The sequence below is a fragment of the Sminthopsis crassicaudata genome, chromosome 3 (genome assembly GCF_048593235.1).
Source record: "Sminthopsis crassicaudata isolate SCR6 chromosome 3, ASM4859323v1, whole genome shotgun sequence".
In the NCBI taxonomy this organism is placed as follows: domain Eukaryota; kingdom Metazoa; phylum Chordata; class Mammalia; order Dasyuromorphia; family Dasyuridae; genus Sminthopsis; species Sminthopsis crassicaudata.
Window position 1 is genome coordinate 77294111 of NC_133619.1, and position 21138 is coordinate 77315248.

Consider the following 21138-nt stretch of genomic DNA (forward strand, 5'->3'; position numbering starts at 1 on the left):
GGAATTTTTAACTCTGTGCTAGTGATCTGCCTAAAAAGATGGGCTAGTTTGAGAATGGTCAAGTAGCTGGTGCAGTACATAGAGCTCCAGATCTGGAGTAAGGAAAATTTGAGTTAAAATCTGACCTGTGTGATTCTTGGCAGGTCACTCAACCCTGTTAAGTTTTTCTCAGCTGTTAAAGAATTGGAGAAGGAAATAACAAACTACTCCATTATCTTTGCCAAGAAAATCCCAAATAGGGTTCTGAAGAGTTGGACAGTACTGAACAAGTTGGAGGATAATATACTCATGCTTTGGAAAGAAAATGAAAGTTCTTGCCCCCTATTTTTTTATAGAAAACAGATGAAATTTTAGGATTCACATTTCATCCATAAATCTGAATAATGAAAAGGAGAAAGAGTAGGAATTAAACAACAGGAAAAGTATGTTATAGCTAAACTAGGCAAACTATAATCCTGGAAAAGAATTTAAAACAAAATGTTTAATTAATTATTGTAAAAGATATAATGAAAACAGCAATGAAAAGATTGTCTGTTGTACTTGATTTTCATTCAAGGAATTAAGCTTCAAGTTCAGACTTGGGCCATATATGACAGCTGCTTATAATAAAATCAATTTAAAACTGGAAATACTTGGGTGATTATGGACAAGTCACTTGAAATACTCTGAAATACTTCTGTAAAATCAGTTTGATAGCAGTCCTTTTCTCATGGGATCAAATAAGCTTTAGACACAATAAGTGTTAGCCATGCCTAATAGTCTAATCATGGTTCCTGTTCTTCTCTGTCACTTGCTAGGGATATGCATGCCATCAATTTCTTTCTTTCTTTCCTTCCTTCCTTCCTTCCTTCCTCTTTCTCTCTCCTTCCTTCCTTCCTTCCTTCCTTCCTTCCTTCCTTCCTTCCTTCCTTCCTCATTGAGGTCAAGTGGCTTACCCAGGATCACACAATTAAAAAGTATTCCATGTCTGAGGTGGCATTTAAATTCAGGTCCTTCTAATTCCAGGGCCAGTGTTCTATCCACTGAGCCATCTAGCTACCCTTAATACCATTAATTTCAATCATTATTTATAGATAAGTTTTGTTTTCCTCCCATTGCTTTGTCACTAAGGTGCACAATAGAGCCATCTCTTTTGTGATTTTAATTGGAACTTTCCATTGAAAGTGTTTGTTTGTATTTTGCAATTATAAACAAATTTTATTGATAATTCAACAATTGTGGTTCAAAAGCACACAGTGATCTTTTAAATGCCTTTTAAGTGTGATGCCCAAATATCTAGGTGAATTAAGATACATAAAATTGAAAACAATATTAGGTTTAGTCATTCAGAGATCGTGCCTTGATCTACTATAAATGTCATTTTTTTCTTCTAATCAGTTTTGTTAGATTCAGTTCCAAGTCAAATTCGGACTCTATTGTGGAGCTACATAAATGCTGCCCTCTGGTGGTAGAAGTATGGTAGTTTCTCCCCCTAATACTAAGAAACTAAACTTTGTAATATCAGGCTAAATCTACCCTAGTCTTGAATAATGGTGACATAATGAATATGATGATTTTACTTCTTTCACAAATTTAAGTCAGCAAAAAAACCTCCAGGATCTCAATGAAGAAACTCATTTAGAAGACTAATAATTTCAGTAAAGCAGCAGGATACAAAATAAACATGTAGAAATTATCAGTATTTCCGCATAATAATAATAAAAACCAGGAATAATAATAATAAGAGAAATTCCATTCAAAAAGTCACTACAAAATGCACAAAATATCTGAATGCTAACCAACAAAGACATGGACAGGATTTTTATCAGTACATTTATAAATGAGTTATGAAAATAAAGGAAGAAAAATAATTGAAGAGTCTTCCTAGAAGGGAGATACTGATGTAATATTTAAAATAATGATATTACCTAAACTGATTTACAATTTGCATTCCATATCAATCAGACTTTTAAGAAGGTACTTTATGGAACTAGAAAAAATAACAAAATCCATTTGAAGAAATCAAATAACTAGAATCTCAAGGAAATTTGAAAAAAGAAAACAGAAATACTTAAAAGACGTTAAAAACAGAAACAAAATATGACAATGATGAAATCTTCTGTAACCACTGCCTGCAGTGAGGCAATAGACTCAGGATACAGAGAGGGATTTTTTTTTTAGATACAGTCAATAATGGAATTTGTTTTACTTGACCATGCATATTTATTATAAGGAATTTATTTTTGTTTTTCTTTTTAATGACATCTTAGAGAGGAGGAAGAAAAATAAATTTGTTTCTTAAAAAAAATTAAAAACAAAGAAAATATAGATCGTTCATATTCTTCAGTCTAGGAATTCTACTATAGGGGATATACCCAATCCAGAAGGTCAAAGACAGAAATAAAGGTTCAACATATATCAAAATGTTCACAGCATTTCTTAGTTTCTTTACTTTTCTTCAAGTCCTAGCTAAAATCCTATTTTAACAAGTTTTTTCCCAATTCCCAATACTTTGGTGCCTTCTAATTATCTTATATATCGTTTGTGCATAATTTTTTGCATTTTGACTTCTGCTTTAGACAGGTAGCTTCTTTGGAATAAAGACTCTCTTGTCCCTATTTGAATCTCCTGTATTTAGCACAGTGCCTAGGACATAGTAAGTTTTTAATAAATGGTTATTGACAATCAATCAAAACAAAAATAAAAAACTAGAAACAAAGTGTAGCATGATTAAAAGTGATGAAATATTATCATAAAACAAAAAATTTAAATATAAAGAATTCAGAAATTCCTATGAATTGATACAATGATATATGAAGAACAGGCAAGGACAATATATACAGGACTATAACAATGTAAATGAGAAGACCTTTAAAAGGAAATTGAACTCTTGAGTAATTGAAAAACTAGAAATGGTCTTCAAGGACAGGTAATGAAATCTATTTTCCTTTCAGCAGACAAGATAGTATCAGGACTCCTAAAAGCTGGATTTTAATATTACTTTCCCTTTCAGTCAATCAATCAATAATTAACAAATATTTTTAAATTAGTTATTAGTATTCTATTTTTCTACAATTATATATAGAAACAATTAATATTCATTTTAAAAATTTTGAGGTCCAAATTTTCCTTTTCTTCTTACTCCACCCTCATTGAGAAGGCAAGCAATTTGATGTAGTTTGTACATGTGTAGTTATACAAAACATCAATAAATGTTTATTAACCCTCAACTATGTGCCAGGTAAGGGATGAGGATACAAAAAGAGGAAAAAGACAGTTCCCACTTTGAAGGAGCTTACAATCTAATAGGAGAACCAATGTGCAAATATAAACAAAGTAAGTTATTCATAAGATAAATAATTCACAAACAAGGCACCAAAATTAAGTTAGTCAGAGAGAATGCCCAACCTAGAGAAGAGTTTCTTGCTGGAACACTCAGGAGCCCAGTGTCATTGTACTCAAAAGTACCTGTCAAGGAGTAAGGTGCAAAAAAACAGAAAGGTAGAATGGGACTCAGCTATGAATCACTTTGAATGCCAAACAGTATTTTTGTATTTGATCCTGGAGACAACAGGGAGCCATTGGAGTTTATTGAGAATGATATAATTGTTCCTGCGTTGCTTGCTTTCTGACCATGGGGAAGATACAAATTCCCTGAGCCTATTTCTTTAGCTCTAAAATGAGAACAAACTAAGCTTTCATCTCCCTTCCAAATCTAAATTTCTTATTAATACAATATGGATATTTAAGGGTGACCATAAATAAAATAGCAGCAATTCCTTTAAAACAAACAAACAAAAAAAATTGAAATGGTAGGCATCTAAGTTTCTGCCTTTATTTCCTGGTGCAAAGCTAACAACAAAAAAAGCTAATCATGAGTTACATAATTCCATAGATTCCTGCCTAACTCATTCTTACTCTATTCCTTGATTATTCACAATTTCTACTGGGGTATATTTTTAGAGAAACAGCTACTGTTTGTTCCTACTCGAGTGACAGTTAACCAGCATTTATTAAACAACCATTATGTGACCAGTACCTTACAAAGACAAATATGAAATAGCCCTTGCTTTCAAGTTGCTTACATTTAATCCGGAACAACAGGTATATGTAGAGGGACAGACAAAATATATGGAAAATAAATATGAAGTGCTTTGTGGGTTGGGGAATTTGTTCTGAGCTTTAAAGGGAAAGAGGGATTCTGAAAGGTAGAAGTTTTGGAAAGATAGGTTGAACAGAGAGGTATTTATTTGACCCTAGAGGCCATAAGAAATCAGAATTTGTTGAGCAGTAGAGGACACCACAATGCTCAGAGCACTGGGCTTGGAGTTAATATCCGAGTTCAAATTTGGCTTCAGACACTGGCTGTATGATCCTGGCCAAGTCCTTAACCTGTTTGCCTCAATTTTCTCCTCTAAAATGAGAATAAGAGCAACTACCTCTTAAAGAGTTGTGTGGATCAATGGAGAGCACATAGTAAGCAGTATGTTAGTTGTTCTTGTTAAGCAAGTGCCAAAGTGAGTGTGAACTTAAAATCCAAGCAAGTGGAGGTAGCAGATGCAAGAAATTTTGTGGATGCAGAAATAAGCCATGTTGTGGGATGGTTAAGGTTCACCTCTTACTGTCCCCTTTCCAGTGTTTTGTGCTTAACTATTTTCCTTAAGCTTGATTCAGTTACAATTTTTTCATTTCTTAAAAATCTTCCTTTATTTCTGAATTTCGTGTTTTTATTGCATATTCCTTTATTTCTTCTCCCCTCCCTGCCCCCCATCTCTTACCACTTGCTTTGTTTTGGCCCCAATTGCCTCTAAGTAAATAGCAATTGACAAAAACCCTGAAGGTCTTCCCTTTCTGGAGTGGTTAAAAAACAAAACCAAAACCCTATTTTAAAAAAGCCACTTGTTTCTTTTCTAGCCTTAATTAAGGAATGGATTCTGCCTGTCAAAACGAGACGTATTATAGACAGTAGCTGAAGAAACCCAAATTTCATGCAGGGCCATGTCCAACCATCTTGATCTCTAAGGCAACTGAACCCAGATGGTTCCAGTTAAAGTGAGGCAGGTGAAAATTGCCTAGTCCTCCTTCAAAAAATCCAATTCACTACTTGATACATGATTGCTGGATTTGAAGTCTAATGATTGGAGTTAAATCTCTCCTCCACCTCTTTAATGTATCATTTCATCATCTATAAAATTAAACTACATCAGCCTTGCTTCCCTAGACTGCAAACCATCATTAACTACCTAGGCATTTTATCTGTGCTGATCTGAATTGGTCACCATTCTAGAAAGCAGACCCCAAAGTTTGTTAAAAGAAAAAAACACAAGACACCTATTACTAGGACTATGTCCCAAAGGAATTAAAGAGGTAAACAAGCTATGTATAAATATATTTTGAACAGTTGTGATGGAAAAAAAAAAAGGGAAACTAAGGCAGGATTTCCTTCAAGAAGTGAATAAATTTCAGTATGGGAACCTAGGAAATTATTGTGCTGTGACAAAATGAAGTTTTGGAGATACTGGGAAGATCTCTGTGAACTGTAATGATGTAAAGTATAACATCATAGAGAAAAATGACTTAATAGTATAACCATGAGTCCAAAAAAATAATTAAGATAAAAAAAAAAAATACCACTCATATCCTGCTTTGGATAAAACCAGTGAGGAAATTTTTTTTCCTGCCTGCAGACTTTAATTTTGCTCAGTGTAGGAAAGGAAAAAGGGATCGTGGTATTTGGCTTCACTTACTAGCCATGATCCTGAGCAAGCCCGTTTCATCCTTAGAAATACCTTTCACCACTACACACAAATCACATTCCCCCAATCTTTCAAAAGAATGGGAAAATCTGTTGAAGCATTCCTGTAGATAATGGGAAACCAATGAAAATTAGCATAGTAGCTTGGAGAAAATGAAACTAGGGAAATGTGGAAAAAAAAAAATCTAGGCCTACTTAACTACTCTTAAAGACCAGAGACTCAAAAGGTCTTGCTTGCAAATATTTTTATTTAAATGCAATTTATGAGGATGATAGGTTTTTAGATCTTATTGAAGGCAGCAACATCCATGGATTGCACGTAGTCTTCAAAGGCAGTTATCTGTTCCTCTAGCATATCTGTCCCAACTTTATCATCTTCAACTACGCACTGTATCTGAAGCTTCTTGATGCCATATCCCACTGGAACAAGTTTAGCTGGGAAGGAAAAATATACAAGATAATGTGCCAATCCTAACACAAATTCATGTCAGGCGTTAATCAATAATTAAAATGTTTCAACTTACAAGAGCCCCAGACCAAGCCATCTGCCTGAATGCTTCTGACACATTCCTCTAATTTTGCCATATCAGTCTCATCATCCCAAGGTTTTACATCCAGCAAGAGTGAAGACTTGGCAACAATTGCAGGTTCTAAAAACAAAAAAATTTATAAAGCTTTATTAACTAATTTTTTAAAATTCTTCAACATTTAAATTAAGTGCCATCTTCTCCCCAGTGATAATTCCCCATTCTAATAAGCAATTATCTGTTTTCTATTTTATGTACATAATTCCCCCTATTAAACTCCATACTGAGGATTTGTCATTTTTTTCCACACAGCTTCTTGTTCTAATAAGGAACTCAGCTGTAGAAGAAATAAACTAATGGCATCTAATTGATTAAAACACTACTCAAACTATTCAAGTTGGAAAGAAGATTAAGATCAACTAGCAGAAAATTATACGGATCCTTTCAAGTTATAAGAATTAAGAATATGGTCACCAAATAAAATTTGTCTAATTAAGAAGGTACTTCAAGGTCTTGAGGTGCTTGTGCTTCAGTGCCATAATTATAAACATGAATTGTTACTCTATTATATAGCTAAATTCTAACAGAATGCAGAATAAAATTTTATTCTATAACATGAAATCGCCGAAGATATTCAGTATTAACTTTCCCTAATAAAATGTCTGTCACACAAGGAACCCACTTCCTTTTGCATTAGAAAGAGGAGATTTAACAGTGTAACAGTTTCTCTTCCACAGTGGAATACAACAACTGCTACAGATGAGAGCAGCTGCAGACCAGTAGCTGTGGAATGTTTCTATCTCTTAGAACTCCAATAGTAAATGCAGGGGCTGGTGCAACCAGAGATTCAAGCTTACCAAGGAAGTGAGCTTATTATAATAATATGTTCCTGCTTCCCTCCCAAGAACTATAATTTGTAAGGTGAGGCATTAAGATAACCTACTTTTAGATTTCTTTGATTCATACTGAGCAAGGCGTTCTTCCCTTAGCTTCTTTGCTTCTTCACTTTCCTGTGAAGAGAATTAAGTAAGTTCCAGGGCATTAATTTGTTATTAAAACTAGTTTAACAATTCACATAGAAAATAGACCAGCCAATCAGAAAAAAGCAATTCCATCACGAATTCAGCCGAAAGATGGTGATTTGATTTTATTCATCATGTAGCCAGTATCAGATTTAATTACTTGATTATATAACTATTTCATCCAATTCTTTTTTGAACCCTTCTATAACACACCCAAAATTAATATCAGTGTTCCCACTATCACTTATCTGTGAAAAGACTATCCATAGCTAGTAACTAGCTGCCAACTACTAAATCCATTTTAGGATTTGCCCCAAATTTTTCTTCTGTAATCAACACATTCTACTTAATATCACACATACCTCCTCATCATCAGACCCAAAGAGATCAATGTCATCATCATCTTTGCTATCTGTAGCTCCACCACTTCCAGTGGTATCTTCTACATCAGCAGGTCCATACTTGCCCAAAGCCTTCTTAATTCCTGGCAAGCTTAAAAGAAAAATATACTTTCAATTTAACTTCAAATGCTAAAATTGAGGTCATGAAACCAAATTTGTATCAAAAGCACTAAGGAGTTTTACCAAGGTCTCACATAAGCCTTTTCAACAATTCAAAAAGTAATAAATATAAGATCTAAAAAAGTAGCATTTTCTCCAATACTTCTCAGAATACTAACAATCAAGATGCATTTTCTGTTAAAATCTAATTCAGAAGCTGAAATGGATTACTTTTGACCTAGTTTATAGGAATTGGAATTATACCACGTGGGAGAAGTGCATGAATCTCTCACTCTATAAACAGGATAACTTTAACATTACTTTATGTCAATAAAATTTTAGTACTCAAAACTAACATTTCTACTTTACCCCATGTAAATATTTTCACTTTTTAAATATCCTCACACCCAAACCACTCTGCTACCTGGAGACATTATATGGGATACTCACTATGATTTAATCTTTCAGTATGAACATTTTTGTCTGAGATTTCATAACAGTATGTTCATTTGTTGGCTCTTAGTGAACTGGTTGTCCATTTCCCCAAACTTCCACCCTTGTTGCAGTTTCAGAAGCATGGCCAAGGATTGAATGAATGAGCCATAGATGAACTACCCCTCTCACCCCAGAGGTGCCCCCCCAGGTCAGGGTCGAGGCATATTGGCAGGACAATGTGGGAAAACTTGAATTGCTGTTGTCCATGTTCTACCTGTTCTGTGAAAAAATGGAGGACTTCAGTCTCTTGGCCTAGCAAGGTGGCACAAGCAATTAATTAGCTTACAACATCTCAGCACAACTAGAATGGCCTAGGTCCAGATGTGGAAGTGAAAATCCTCTCTAAGTGGCTTCCTTCGGGCGCGGCTCACTCGTCGGCCCGGCCTCACCTGGCCTTCTGCTTCTCGTAGGACTTGATGTGGTTGTACCAGCGCAGAGCGTGGTGCAGCTCGGCGGGGGGCGGACCCGAGACGGCTTCAAACACCGCAATGTCGGCCTGGGACGGCACGTACCTGCGGAACCAACAGGGGGGTCAGGGAGCAGAGTCGGCACGCCGACTCCAGGATCGCCCTAAGGGCGGAGGCAGTTAAAGGGTAGTTTAAATTTGTCTCCGGGAAGGTAGAAGATTAAGGACGGCGCCCACGTGGGGCAGAATCGGGGTCCGGCGTCCCCGGAGTGTGCAACTTCACCCCTTTATCCGCCCGCAGGGACTTCGGAGGGCAGCGCGGCCCAGCTTGGCCCCGCCCCCTTCCCGCGGCGCTTCGGCCACGTGTCCCTTCCACAGCCTTTCTGCCCCGACCGCAGCGGCTTCCTTTACCTACCCACCACTCCTGAGTGACCTTCCGGACATTCCCGTTCTCTTCCTCCTCCTCCCCAACGGTGCCCCCCCCCAGCCCGCTTTTCATCAGGCCGGGCAGCCCGGTTAGCGACCACCCGCGCTGCACCCACCAGGCCCCGCGTTCCCGCTCACCCTTCGATGAGCTCTTGTCCGCCAAGAAGTCGTTGAGATGCTGCAGACCAGCGGGTGTCTTGAGATCTCCGAAGCCCATGGTGATGGTGCGGAAGGGACTGGGTAGCAGGCGGCGGCGGCGGCGCGGCGACGGAGGAGCTCAGCCCGGGGTAGGAAAGAGCGCCGCGTGCGAATCCAATAGCGCCGCCGCCGAGTAAAAAAAAGGACGCGCGCACGCTGCACCCTCCTTATATAGGTCAGTGAGTATCCTTCCGCTGCGCCACGCAAGGAAGGGGAGGCGGAGTTCAAAGGGCAAAGTCCTCTGTAGTACCCGCCCCCATTTGGCCTTTACAATTCCTTAACTTAGTGTTAAAACCTCAAGTGACCCTCCGGCACTTGTTTCCCCAATGCGCAGATAGGAAAGAATAAAAATAGTCATTTCGAAAATTTTCGCCTTCCTCCGATTACCCCTCACAGGAACCGGAGACATTCGAAGTTCTGGGAGCCTGGGTTAGAGGATTACCGAAACGTCAGCCGGCGGTTCCGGAAATTGCCGAACCCGGCTGGCCCCGCCTCCGTCGGAGTCGACTGATTGACATGTCTGAGTTCGGCCCCTCCCCACAGGCCGAAAGTTGCCGAAGGCTTTCTCCTCTTAACCTGGTTGTAGTTCGTACCGGTGGACGGAAATTGCCGAAGCCGCCATAGAGAATAAAGGACGGAGTAACTGAGGGGCTGCTCCGGTCCTGCAGGCCCAACGGTGCCGACACCCTCCCCCTTACTCCCCAGAAGGTAAGGCTGGGCGTAGGAAGGGAGGGGAGGGGAGAGGGGGCGCCGTGTTGGCCGGCTCCTCGGTCCCGCAGGGCCTCAGCCTCTTCTTGTCCTTGAGTCCAGGTCAGCCGGCGTCCCCGTCTCCGAACCGCGGATCCCTACGGGCCGGGCGGCGCAGATGCCCTTGGTCCTCGTGCGCCTCTTCCGAGGCCGGCCAGCGGGGCCGCAGCCGGGCCTAGACCCGGGGTCACGTACTAGCCTCGGGTCAGGCCCGGGAGCTGAGTGACCTCCGACAGGGGGGAGGGCGGCGCGGCCTGTGGTCCTGGGGCCCTTCCCGGGCGTCATAGCCGCTTGCGGGGGCCAGCCCCATCTCCGGAGGGAAACCTTTAGGGCCGAGGAACCTCCCCAGGGGATCACCCCTCCGGGAGAGGGACCGAGTATTTGGCGTCATCTGATTATCTTGCTGAGAGCCTGAAGTCATTCAGCCTGATCCCCCCTTTTATACCTGTCCTTAGCGGGGCCAAGTGACTGCTCGGGGGCACCGGGATTGACTGAATTACGTGGGGTGAAACTTTTAAGATAAATGTATCAGAGATCAGTAGTGTAGAAGCTCAACCATTTAACAGATGAGATGACTGAGCCCCAGAAAGGCGATGAGACTGGCCCAGAATCAGAGAGTGAAGAAAGGGTGAACCGGGTGTGCCGACTCCCAGGTGTTGGGCCGGGGATCCCAGAGTCCAGATCTCCCTCTCAGACACTTAGGACACCATGTGTTTCTTTGCTTTTGGGGGGTTTTGCCCCGTCTGTAATCTTTATAAATAATCTTGAGTAATCAAAATATTGAATTGAGCAGAATTCTTTGATGGGGGGGGGCGCCTCACCGTTCTGGGAAAATGAATTTATTGGGCCATTATCAGTACTTTTTGAGAGCAAAACTTATTGCAAATTAAGGAGGATTTGAGCTAGGAACGATTTGATTTTCAGTGATTGAATTTATTACACAAATCATTTTTTAGAGATTGTGACTATTGGAAAAAATTTGTTCTAGTAGGAACCCTAAGTGATTTATCAGGTGTCTTTACCTGACAAATGAGGAAACGGACAACTTCCTTTGACTTGGTTGTGCATCCTTTCTGAAAATGACACAAATGTTCCATCAGCATCTCCTACTCTTTGAAGGAGTAGGATCATTTGGCATTGCATTAGGAACTATGAAAGGGAGAGAGAATACAAAATAATTCCTGTGTTTAACAAATTGCAGGCTTTTGTAACTTGTAATACAAGTTTGTAGGAGGGTGGTCAGCATCATTTTTTATAAAGCAGTAGTATCATTGAGGATGAATCAAATATACATATACACAAACATAAAAGATAACATTTGCAAGATTTAAACAAAGTTGCATCCCATAACTTGGAGATTGCAATATCCTCATCTGGAAATTAACGAGAATGTTAATCTATTGACTCCTGTGTGTTCTCAGTAAAATGTCTATTGACAACATAAACTTTGGGGGGGGATGGAGAGAGTGAGTGATCTTTGTCTCTCCAGTTGCTTTGCATAGGGTAGTCATTTAGTAGATACTTATTGAATAAAGACTTTTGAGGGGAACTGGATATGACATTGTACTTAACACTTTATAAAAGAAGAATCTTCACATTTCTGGAGACATTTTATGTAATAATAATATCTACAAATTGATGAATAGTGTGACAACAAAATTAGAAATAGAATATGGAAAGAACTCAGCAAATGCTGAAGAATTGTAATTCAGTTTTTATCTTTCCCACGGGTTGGAGAGTAGACCCAAAAGCAGATAACTTTTACTTGGAGATATGCATATGCTTAAAATAATGGCCAGCTTCTTGTGGGAACTGGTTAGAATTAACCAGGTAGGTTAGTAGAGAACCTAGGGAGAAGTTTGTTTTACATAAGTCAGTCCTGAGGAAAGTGAGTAGATAATGGATTATAAATTCTGAGTAGAAATTTGGGCTTAATGAGATTTTCACTTTATGTTTAAATATGTACTCAAAATTTTTTTGATTTGGAAAATCCCATTTAGTCCATAATTTGAATCTGTTTGATTCATAAAAGATTGTTTTTTAAATGACAAATTTTTCTTAATATAAGTTGTTTGAATTAGATCTAATTTGGAATCCTACCTCTGAAACTAGTTGGCCACACTAGTTTCCTTATATATAAATTGGGAAGAAAAAAAAATATCCATAATACTACCCAAGATTGTTGGGAGGACAAAATGAGATAATATATGTAGGTCTTTGTAAGCAGCAAAGTACTGCACAAATGTTATTAATGCCAGGAATAGGCTGTGAGTGGATTTTACAGAAAAATTAAGCTATCCCTAAAAGTTGGGAGGAAGGAATAAACATTTATTTAGCTCTTAGTATGTATGTGTCTGGCACTATGCTAAGCACTTTTTTTTTCTTTTTAAAGCAAATAACTCACTTTAGTGCGTTATCTCACTAACTGCAGCCTAGAAAAGTAGATACTGTTGTTATCATCTCCATTTCACAGTTGAATTAAGGCAGAGGTGAATTGATTTACCCAGAGTCACACAGAAAGTGTCTGAAGCTCAATTTGAATACATCTTCCTGATTCCAGGCCCAGTACACTGCATCAACAGTTCCCTCCAAAAGTAGTGAGGTAAAAATGCTTCTTTAACCTTAGTAGTAGGCACTGTGTAACAAGATAGCCAGGAGTTGTAAATGGAAGTCTTTTTTTTTTTTTTTTGAATTCTATTTTATATAGACATCTATTGAAGCCAGGGTCTTTTGGTGGCAAAGAGATAATACCAAGTTTCCTGTGACAATGACTTTGAATCACAAATTTTGGCATTCTAGAAGAACAGACAGACTTTAATTGTGATGGTCAGAAGGACCATACTGGCTAAGTGCCAGAGAAATTTATCAAGTTGTGGTTTTTGTTTTGTTTTGTTTTTAATTCAGCCACGGCAACTTAGCTTTTATCGAATCAAAGAAAGTCACAGTCTGTATATCATCCACTACAGTAAAATCATGAATCACTGAACTTTGTATAGTTGACTCTTGATTATTTATACTACTACTCATTTTTAAAATTGTCATATTTGATTTGGAAAGTAATTATTTTTTGTAACAGTATCTTTGTACAAAAAAACTTAGCTTCTTAATTTATATTTTCTTTAAGTAGATCCTATAACTATTTTAAGCATTCCATGTTTGCAAATATATTTGCAAAAATATTTGCAAAATATTTAGGAGAAGCACTTCAGAAGTAGGGAGGAAAAAGAAAACTAGTTTGGGGCATTTAAAAAATGCAGTTGATAATCACCATGTGATATATTGAGAGTTGATTTTTTTAAGGTTTTAATTTATTGACCTTTCAAAGTCCTAGATGATTGCTAAATTTTAAGTGCCTTGAAGGTATTGTATGGAAAGTTTTTCAGTACATAGTTTGAGAGAGTCCTTTATGATATTGAACAGTCCTATTCTTGGAATATTGTATGTCAAGGAAGTTATGTGCTTTAAAGCTTTGTGAATGATAGTTCCTTTGTTTCAAAGAAAAAACATTCAGTACTTAATATTATTGCTACTTAAAATAAATAGTACTTCAGGTTTTTTAATCATCTCTTTTAATTTGCCATGCAATTTCATTTCACTTAGCTGAAGGTCAAACTAATCATAGCTATTTAACAGTATGTACTAATATATAAAATTTATTTAAAATATTTTAATGGAATTCTTATTCAGCATGAACTTTTACAAAATAAAGCTAAAAATCTAAAAAAAAAAAGTTAGCAATTAGAATATTTTCCTACAAAAAACCTTAAAATTTCTGCTTTTTTTTTTTTTTTTTTAGCAACATGTTACGACTACCTGTACGCAAGGCCTTAGCTGGCCTTATTCAGTGTCCTAAAGGATGTGGTGAGTATTCTTTTTAAGTTTGTTCTTATGGAAGAAAAATGTTCTTTAATAAATATGTGGAGTTAAACTGTTCAACTCTGATAAGTCGCAGAAATAACTTATAATTTCCTACATGTGTAAATGGTCCTAAAAGTGTCTTTTAGGTTCTTTGATGTTTAATGAATTGCATTATGAGTACAAAATTGATTTTGTTTCTGCAAAAATAAAAATGCATTGGCTAAATTAAATAGGGTATTTCTCAGTTGATATGTTTTTTAATTTTTAAGGTGAGCTAAAAAGTAATCAACAAAGTTTCTCAAGATTGACACTAGAACTAGCTATCAGATTTCCTACCAACATATATATATATGTTTTGATAACCTACTACCTTAATGCCAATGTCATTTATTGATAGAATGAATTTTCATTTGTGCCACTTCTCAATGTAAAAATAGGCAAATGTGAAAATGCATCTTTTGATTAGATATAACCTCTTGTATAAATTCAGTGTTTTAAAATCAGTTTTTCTTAGCTTAGTGGTTAGAGTAAACAAATCCATTATCCTATGCCATAGCAGATTCAACTCTAGCTAACTTGAATTCCCAACTCAATGTTTTTGATGGTCAGTGCGAACAACTGCCACAGCAGCCAGCAACTTGATTGAAGTGTTTGTTGATGGTCAGCCTGTCATGGTGGAACCTGGAACTACAGTGCTCCAGGTAAACGTGAACTTAAAGTTCTAAGCATTTTCTTTATTGTTTTAATTTACTAAAGCTTATTTTTAAATGTTTTTCTTTGAAGATGTTAAGATTATGTGATAAATATTGTGTAATGAATAAGTATTTATGGAACTAATCGAAAAACATATTGAAGTTTAATATAACTATAAACTATCCCTGCTTATTCTAAATTGATTTACTATCCTTTATCTTCCTTTTGTTCTCTATGCTCCATTCAAAGTCATTCTGTCTTCTATTCCATGTATCCAGCATGTTATTTTTCTTTCCAAGTATGATTTTTCTCCATTTCTCTATCTTTTGAAATCCTTCATTTCCAATAGGTGCCAGCTCAGAGGCAGCCTTTCTCTTAATTCCTTTTCTGATTCTTTTATTTCCCATCTGGAAGTGGAATGGAATATTTCTGTCCTGAAATATCTTTTACATTCCTTCCCCCATCTCTCCTTTCCTTCCCTCCCCCCCCCCCCCCGTTTGTACCCAATCATATGCTAAACTTTATCTAGTACAAATGTTTTCCCCCTGTCAGATTATAAGATCATTTTTCATCTTTGTATCCCTAGTGCCATACCTACACACCTAATATTTATTAAGTTTAATTATTCTATTACTGTTTTTTTCATGGTCCTATCATATCCATTTCTTCAACTTATTCTAACAAAAAGTATAAAAATATTTGTAGTTTAAAATATACCAACTTGGCTGTCACTAAAAAGGACAGTAAATATATTTTTTCTTTCTTAGCTAACATAAAATCATGTGTTCCAGGCAAGCTTTCTATAAAAGTTTTCTATATCATGTACCTCTTGAAGATTTTCCCTTCTTTGTTACCTGTATATTTTTGATTCTACATTAGTGAGTTTTATTTGGCATAAAGGATATATATTTTTTCCTTTAGATTGGTTTCTATAATCAATATTTAATCACCTGAATTCATTAGTTCCAAGGTCTAACAAGTAATTGACAGCCATAGGGGGAAGAAATTACTTTCTGTGTAGCAGTCAACTTAGAAGGTAAATACTCCTTTTTCTTATATAACTTAACTTCTTTATTTCCTAGGCCTGTGAGAAAGTTGGCATGCAGATTCCTCGATTCTGTTATCATGAAAGATTATCTGTTGCTGGAAATTGTAGGATGTGTCTTGTGGAGATAGAAAAAGCCCCTAAGGTACTTGTTATTTAAAAATATTGCACTCCATTTTATAAAGGAAAAAAAAAACTAAAATAATCATGCTTTATAGTATGTTTTTGAGTGAAAGTGATCTTTGTTGGGTGGGCAGGAGGCATTGTTATAATTTACAGATTGAGAAAATAGCTTTAATTTTCTGAAATGACTTGTCCAAAGTCATCTAGCTATTAAGTGGTGGGACCTGTTTGAAATGATGTCTTCTTACTCCTAGTTGAGTTCTCCATGTTATAAGCATGTTTGGGTTCCTTGTTTCGTTTGTTATTAGGAGGAAAAGAGTGGCAGGAGCATTGTTTCCATGTAGACCATGCATTCCAAAAGTGAACAGCACAACTCCAATGAGAGTCATTTCCTTTGGTCTTTACAAATCTACAATTCAACCCCTAAGGTTAGAAAACAAAAAGTCCTGGTTTGTAACTTGTCTAGGATTCACAGATTTCAAGGACAGCTACCACCAGTCTTTAAATGGTAGCTATAGTAACAGACAGTGGACTGTAATGGAAGGGTACTTGTTGGGAGTTAGGACTCAGTTCAAATGTCAGCTCTGCTACCTATGAATTCTTAAGACAATTAATTTTTCTGATCCTGAAATGCTGCATCTATAAAATGAAGGGATTGGACTAGAGGACCTTTTAGTTTCCCTCTCAACTCTAAATTATGATCTTGTGTTGCTTTCAAAATCTTAATCAAAAATCACTTTTGTATTAAATATCATAGTGCATACCTAGCACCATGTTTTTATTTCTGTCCCTGAAATTAATGATTTGTGGACCTTTATCAGAAGTTCAGTTCACTTGGTCTTTATAGACACTTAAATAGTTCCTTGGCATATTGGAGTTACAAGTACTTCAGAGAACTTCCAGCCCAGTGACTAGGATCACTGAACCTCAAAGATCGGAGGGTTAAGAAGAGGGGCTCCCCCCCTGGAGATAAATATCAGGACAGGAATCTAAGAAGAGACCAATCAAGAAGGAGCAGCCCACATAAATGCATATAGAGATCTGAACCTGGCTCCACTTCAGGGACATAAGCTGGAGAGAAAAGTAAATTTAAAAACAAAACAAAACAAAAAAACCCAAAACCCAGCCAGTATTCAAAATTATCATCACCCTAGAGATACCCATAACAGCTATAAATAGAAACTTAATGGGGGGGGAAATACATAAATACCTAAAAAAAATGAAATAAAACAACAAGAAATAAAAGTTCTTAAGGAAAGAATTAAAAGGGAAATAGTTTAGAAGAGAAAGTTTTAAACCTTACTCAAGAAATGTACTTCCTGAACACAAGAATAGAGCAAACTCCATGATCAGTAACTTCATGAGACAGCACAAAATAAAGGCTATCTGTTAAAAATGCATGTATGTTTTTTTAACCTAGAAAACAAGCCAAAGAGATAATTTAAGAATCATTTGGCTGAGTGTGGTGGTACAAACCCCATCCCTACTACTCAGGAAGCAGGATATATATAGTCTGAATTGTTTGATCTGGGTAGTTCTGAATTTAGATGAACCAAGACAGTCAAGTTAGTTGTCTGCACCAAGTCTAGCATCAAGATGGTGAGGCCTGGAGTATGAGGAGAGAGAGAACCCCTTTTACTTAAGGAAAGGTAAACTGTCAGAGGTTGGAAAAGGAAAAGAGTTGGGACTGAGGCTATCAGAGGCCTGCACTTTCAGCCTGGGTAAGATAGGGAGCCCTCTTTTCCTCCCCTCCCTCCACCAAAAAAAATGGATATTTGGACTTCTTGAAAAAAGTTGAGAATTTACCCATCAAAGAAAAAGTATAAGCATACAGAATGAAGCAGTTCAAGAACTAACAAACTAGTGGCAGGATCACTCAAGATCTGACATCATCTGTTAAAAGCCAGAAGGCAAAGGGAAAGACTTACAAATCAAAAATGACTTAATCTACAGCATTGATTATAATACACGGGTGGGAAAAAAAAAAGAGAGATATAAACATAAACATAAGTTTGATTTATTTAAGGAATTGGAACTACTCTGTGAAAATGTCTTGATAACTTCCTAACAAGAGAAAAAATGTGTTCCTTTAATTTTAATGTTTTCAAGGACCACTAACAAGTAAGAGAAGTAGAACTTGGTACAGTGGTTCTGTTCAGAGAGTTTGAAGTGGGATAAAAGGAGGGAAAATAAGAAGAGTTTGAAACTTGAAATTTCTTATAATTGTGGCAGATGAAATGAAAGGTATGCAAACCTGGAGAAAGTAGGAGCTGGCATCTGATGAATCCTTTGCCTGAAATGGACAAAGGAAGGTTGAAAAACCCATAAGAGTTTACCGTGGAGATATATCAAACTCAACAGGGAATACAGTGGGAATGGAAGAGAGGAGTTGAAAAGGTAGAATAGCCAAAATAAACAAACTTCCTGGTCCTAAAAGAGAAATTAGTAGGTGAACTGAGGAGGGAGAAAAATAGAACCAGAGTACATTAGTGTGCCTTAGATCGCCTTTTAGACAACTGATTAGGACAGATTGTACTATGTGATGTAATGGAATATTACTGTGATGAAAGTGATAATTTCAGAGAATGCTGGGTTGTACTAAGTAATAGTGAAGCAGTGAGTAGAACAGTTTGTGCAAGAACATTGTTAAAATATCTCTGAAAGACTTAACTCTTAATCATATAATAATCAACTGGGTTTCCAGAGAATCTGTTCTTATGAATGTTACTCCCCTCCAGACAGAAGTGATGCGTACAAATTGGTTGAAATCATGTGTGTGTGTGTATATATATATATAGTGCATATTACTGAGTGGACTTATTTTGCTTGACAGCTTATTTGTTAGGATTTTTTTCCTTTCAAAAAATTTTTTTTAATGATCTAGCTTTACTTTTCAGATTTCACATATAAAAAGTAGCTGCAAAAGATGCCGTACTGTGGAGGGTTAGTTTGAGCTTCCATTACATATCAGTTTAATAAGCAGTGCATATCAATTGCTCAACAAGTTGGACCAATAGTCTTCCTCAGCTTTGGCATTGAACCCTACCAGGGGGAGATAGATTTTTATACCTTAAAAATGATCAAATAATGCCAATTAATTAAACACTTAAAATATGATATTAAGTAATATGATTTCTAATTAGAGTCAAGATGAGGGACTTTATAGTTTGGGGTAGAGAGAGCAAATAGGTGCAAGTCCTTGAAATCAGAAAAAGTGGAGTCACGATTTCCCCCAAGTATTTGTGAAAATTAAAAGAACGTGGAAATAGTAATTAAGTGGTACTAGGCCAGTTTTCAGATAAGATACATGGATTGCTTGAAATGTATAATTGTCAGAAAATTCCTTGCATCAATCTTTGGGTCTCACTGGGTTTTTGGTCAGCATAAACTAAATTCTTAGTTGAGCATCTCTAAGCCTCAGGTCAGAGATGGTCCATCTTTCCAGCCACAGGGGTAGATTCAAATAGTACAATAAGGTTTTCTCATAGTTGAATAATACAATTTGGACTAGACCCATATTTAAATAGAAAGGGAACTGAACTAGCTACAGACTTGAGAGAAAAGACAGTAAGTATGGTTCACTCAATTCCCATAATTAGCCACTTGCTGTTCTGATCCCCTCAGCTCCCTCAATTCTCTTTTATAAAAGTGAATATAAGATTTAGACCAAGGAGAAACTTTGGCTGGTCTGCTATGTTGGTCTATCAATTTAAGAAACAGGTCATGTAATGAATATAAAAACACTAATTGTTAAATGAGAGAAATATTTGAGTTGTCATCATTAGAAGAGGATCTTGTATATAAATCCAAATCTATTACAAGTTAAAGGGAGAGGAGTTTAATGGGTTAACTTTATATAGAAAGAAGTTTTGAGTTGCAGGGGAGGGAGTATTGCTTTTTATTCAGTGGCATTTTGTTTCGAGTTATCTAACCTAGAAACTCTTTTGATATCTTTTATACAGGACTGCAGAATATCAAGTAGAATAAACTAAAACAGTGGTTTCCTTCCATTACCCAAAGAAAATGAAAAAAATAAGATGGGAAAATTTAATTTAATTTGTGTAATTACTTTGTTTTCTGGTTGCAAATGCCTCAGTTTTTTTCCTGCAAAATATTTCATTGATGTATCTAAAGAGAATTTATTATTTTTACTGTCAGAGAGGTCCAAGTGTTAATGGGTTTCCCCATTGAAATTCCAGCCTGTAGCTGCTTGTGCTATGCCTGTAATGAAGGGTGTGGAACATCCTTACAAACTCAGAGAAATCCAGAAAAGCAAGGTACTTTACTATTACTGTATTTTGAATGTTAATCTCTTTTTTTATTCCATGAGTCCAGAATTCAGCTTCAAATTTGTTAGAAATTGACCTTTATGGTTAATAAAAGAGTGGGGCATTGAGAAAAAGGCAATTGCTGGGAAGCAAATTGTGTTGATATTGAGCCATGGGAAGTTGTCAGTCTGGTAAACTAGAGCTGGCAATAGATATAGTTTGCTCTACTGGTAATTGTGAGGGGAAGTGAGACATGAATGCTCATTTTTGTTGTTATAGGTCATAATTTTCTAGGTTTTTCAATGAAGTTTTAAATTCTATCCCTTCACTATTTTTATATTGTTTTTTTGTTTTTTGTTTTTTGTTTTTTTTTTTTTTTTTGAGAATAACTTAATAAATAGTTGTATTGACTCATGTTTTAATAACAAAGGCAAGATTTTTAAAAAGAATTTCCTATTTTCTGGGTCAAGAAAAGTCAGTATGGCATAGAGAAGCAGAGCCAAAGCCAGGAATATGAAGTCCCAACTTTGATACATCCTGGTTTGTGACATTGGGCAAGTTACTTAACATCTTGGCCTTGAGTACCAACTTAAACTTTTTCCACTTGCAACTTCTTTTCACCCTAGAAATTTTTACGTGACCCCAGCTACATGGATAGGTCTATAAAATTAAATATACAAATCATACATTGACTGTTAATTTTGCAGCCCCATGACCATGATTGGGATCATATCCACAGTTTAAGAAACTTTGCTCTGGGCAATTCTCTTACACTGTAAGTTCCAAAGAAAGTATAAACCTACTTCAGTAGAGGAAATTCCTTCAATTGGGAATTCTTTGTGCTGCTGAAATCACAGGTTCGATTTCTGTTATTCCTTATCCTTATCTCCTGATCAGAGTCATTGTTAAGGAATAAGTATATGTGAAATGTTTTGATGTCCTTGGGAGAAAAGTAACATGGATGATGATAATTATTTGCTTAATTGTACACATTATTTTTCTCTTACAGAGAAGGTGTAATGGAGTTTTTATTAGCAAATCACCCACTAGACTGTCCTATATGTGATCAGGGAGGTGAATGTGATCTGCAGGTATG

General features: G+C 36.7%; 2 protein-coding genes and 2 non-coding genes across 4 annotated transcripts in view; 1 reads left to right on the forward strand and 3 right to left on the reverse strand.

The window, feature by feature from the left end:
- Window positions 1-5962: 5962 nt before the first annotated feature.
- On the reverse strand, window positions 5963-9380 carry EEF1B2 (eukaryotic translation elongation factor 1 beta 2). The gene is made up of 6 exons (XM_074298948.1): window positions 9245-9380; window positions 8668-8790; window positions 7646-7775; window positions 7205-7271; window positions 6259-6384; window positions 5963-6169 (listed from the first exon to the last, which is right to left on the reverse strand). The coding sequence occupies exons 1-6, from the start codon at window positions 9325-9327 to the stop codon at window positions 6015-6017; spliced, it is 684 nt and encodes a 227-aa protein (XP_074155049.1). The 5' UTR covers window positions 9328-9380; the 3' UTR covers window positions 5963-6014.
- LOC141565253 (small nucleolar RNA SNORA41) lies at window positions 6918-7052 on the reverse strand. The gene has a single exon (XR_012488930.1). It is a non-coding gene; the product is annotated as a small nucleolar RNA SNORA41 (small nucleolar RNA).
- LOC141565243 (small nucleolar RNA SNORD51) lies at window positions 7350-7427 on the reverse strand. Its single transcript, XR_012488921.1, has one exon. It is a non-coding gene; the product is annotated as a small nucleolar RNA SNORD51 (small nucleolar RNA).
- A 474-nt stretch (window positions 9381-9854) lies between the features above and the next one.
- NDUFS1 (NADH:ubiquinone oxidoreductase core subunit S1) overlaps window positions 9855-21138 on the forward strand; it is a 29482-nt gene continuing 18198 nt past the window's right edge. The window contains 8 exon segments of the mRNA XM_074298947.1: window positions 9855-10016; window positions 12529-12657; window positions 13852-13916; window positions 14523-14614; window positions 15689-15796; window positions 19974-20009; window positions 20011-20051; window positions 21052-21133. Coding sequence (XP_074155048.1) covers window positions 13856-13916; window positions 14523-14614; window positions 15689-15796; window positions 19974-20009; window positions 20011-20051; window positions 21052-21133 — 420 coding nt within the window. The 5' untranslated portion in view covers window positions 9855-10016; window positions 12529-12657; window positions 13852-13855.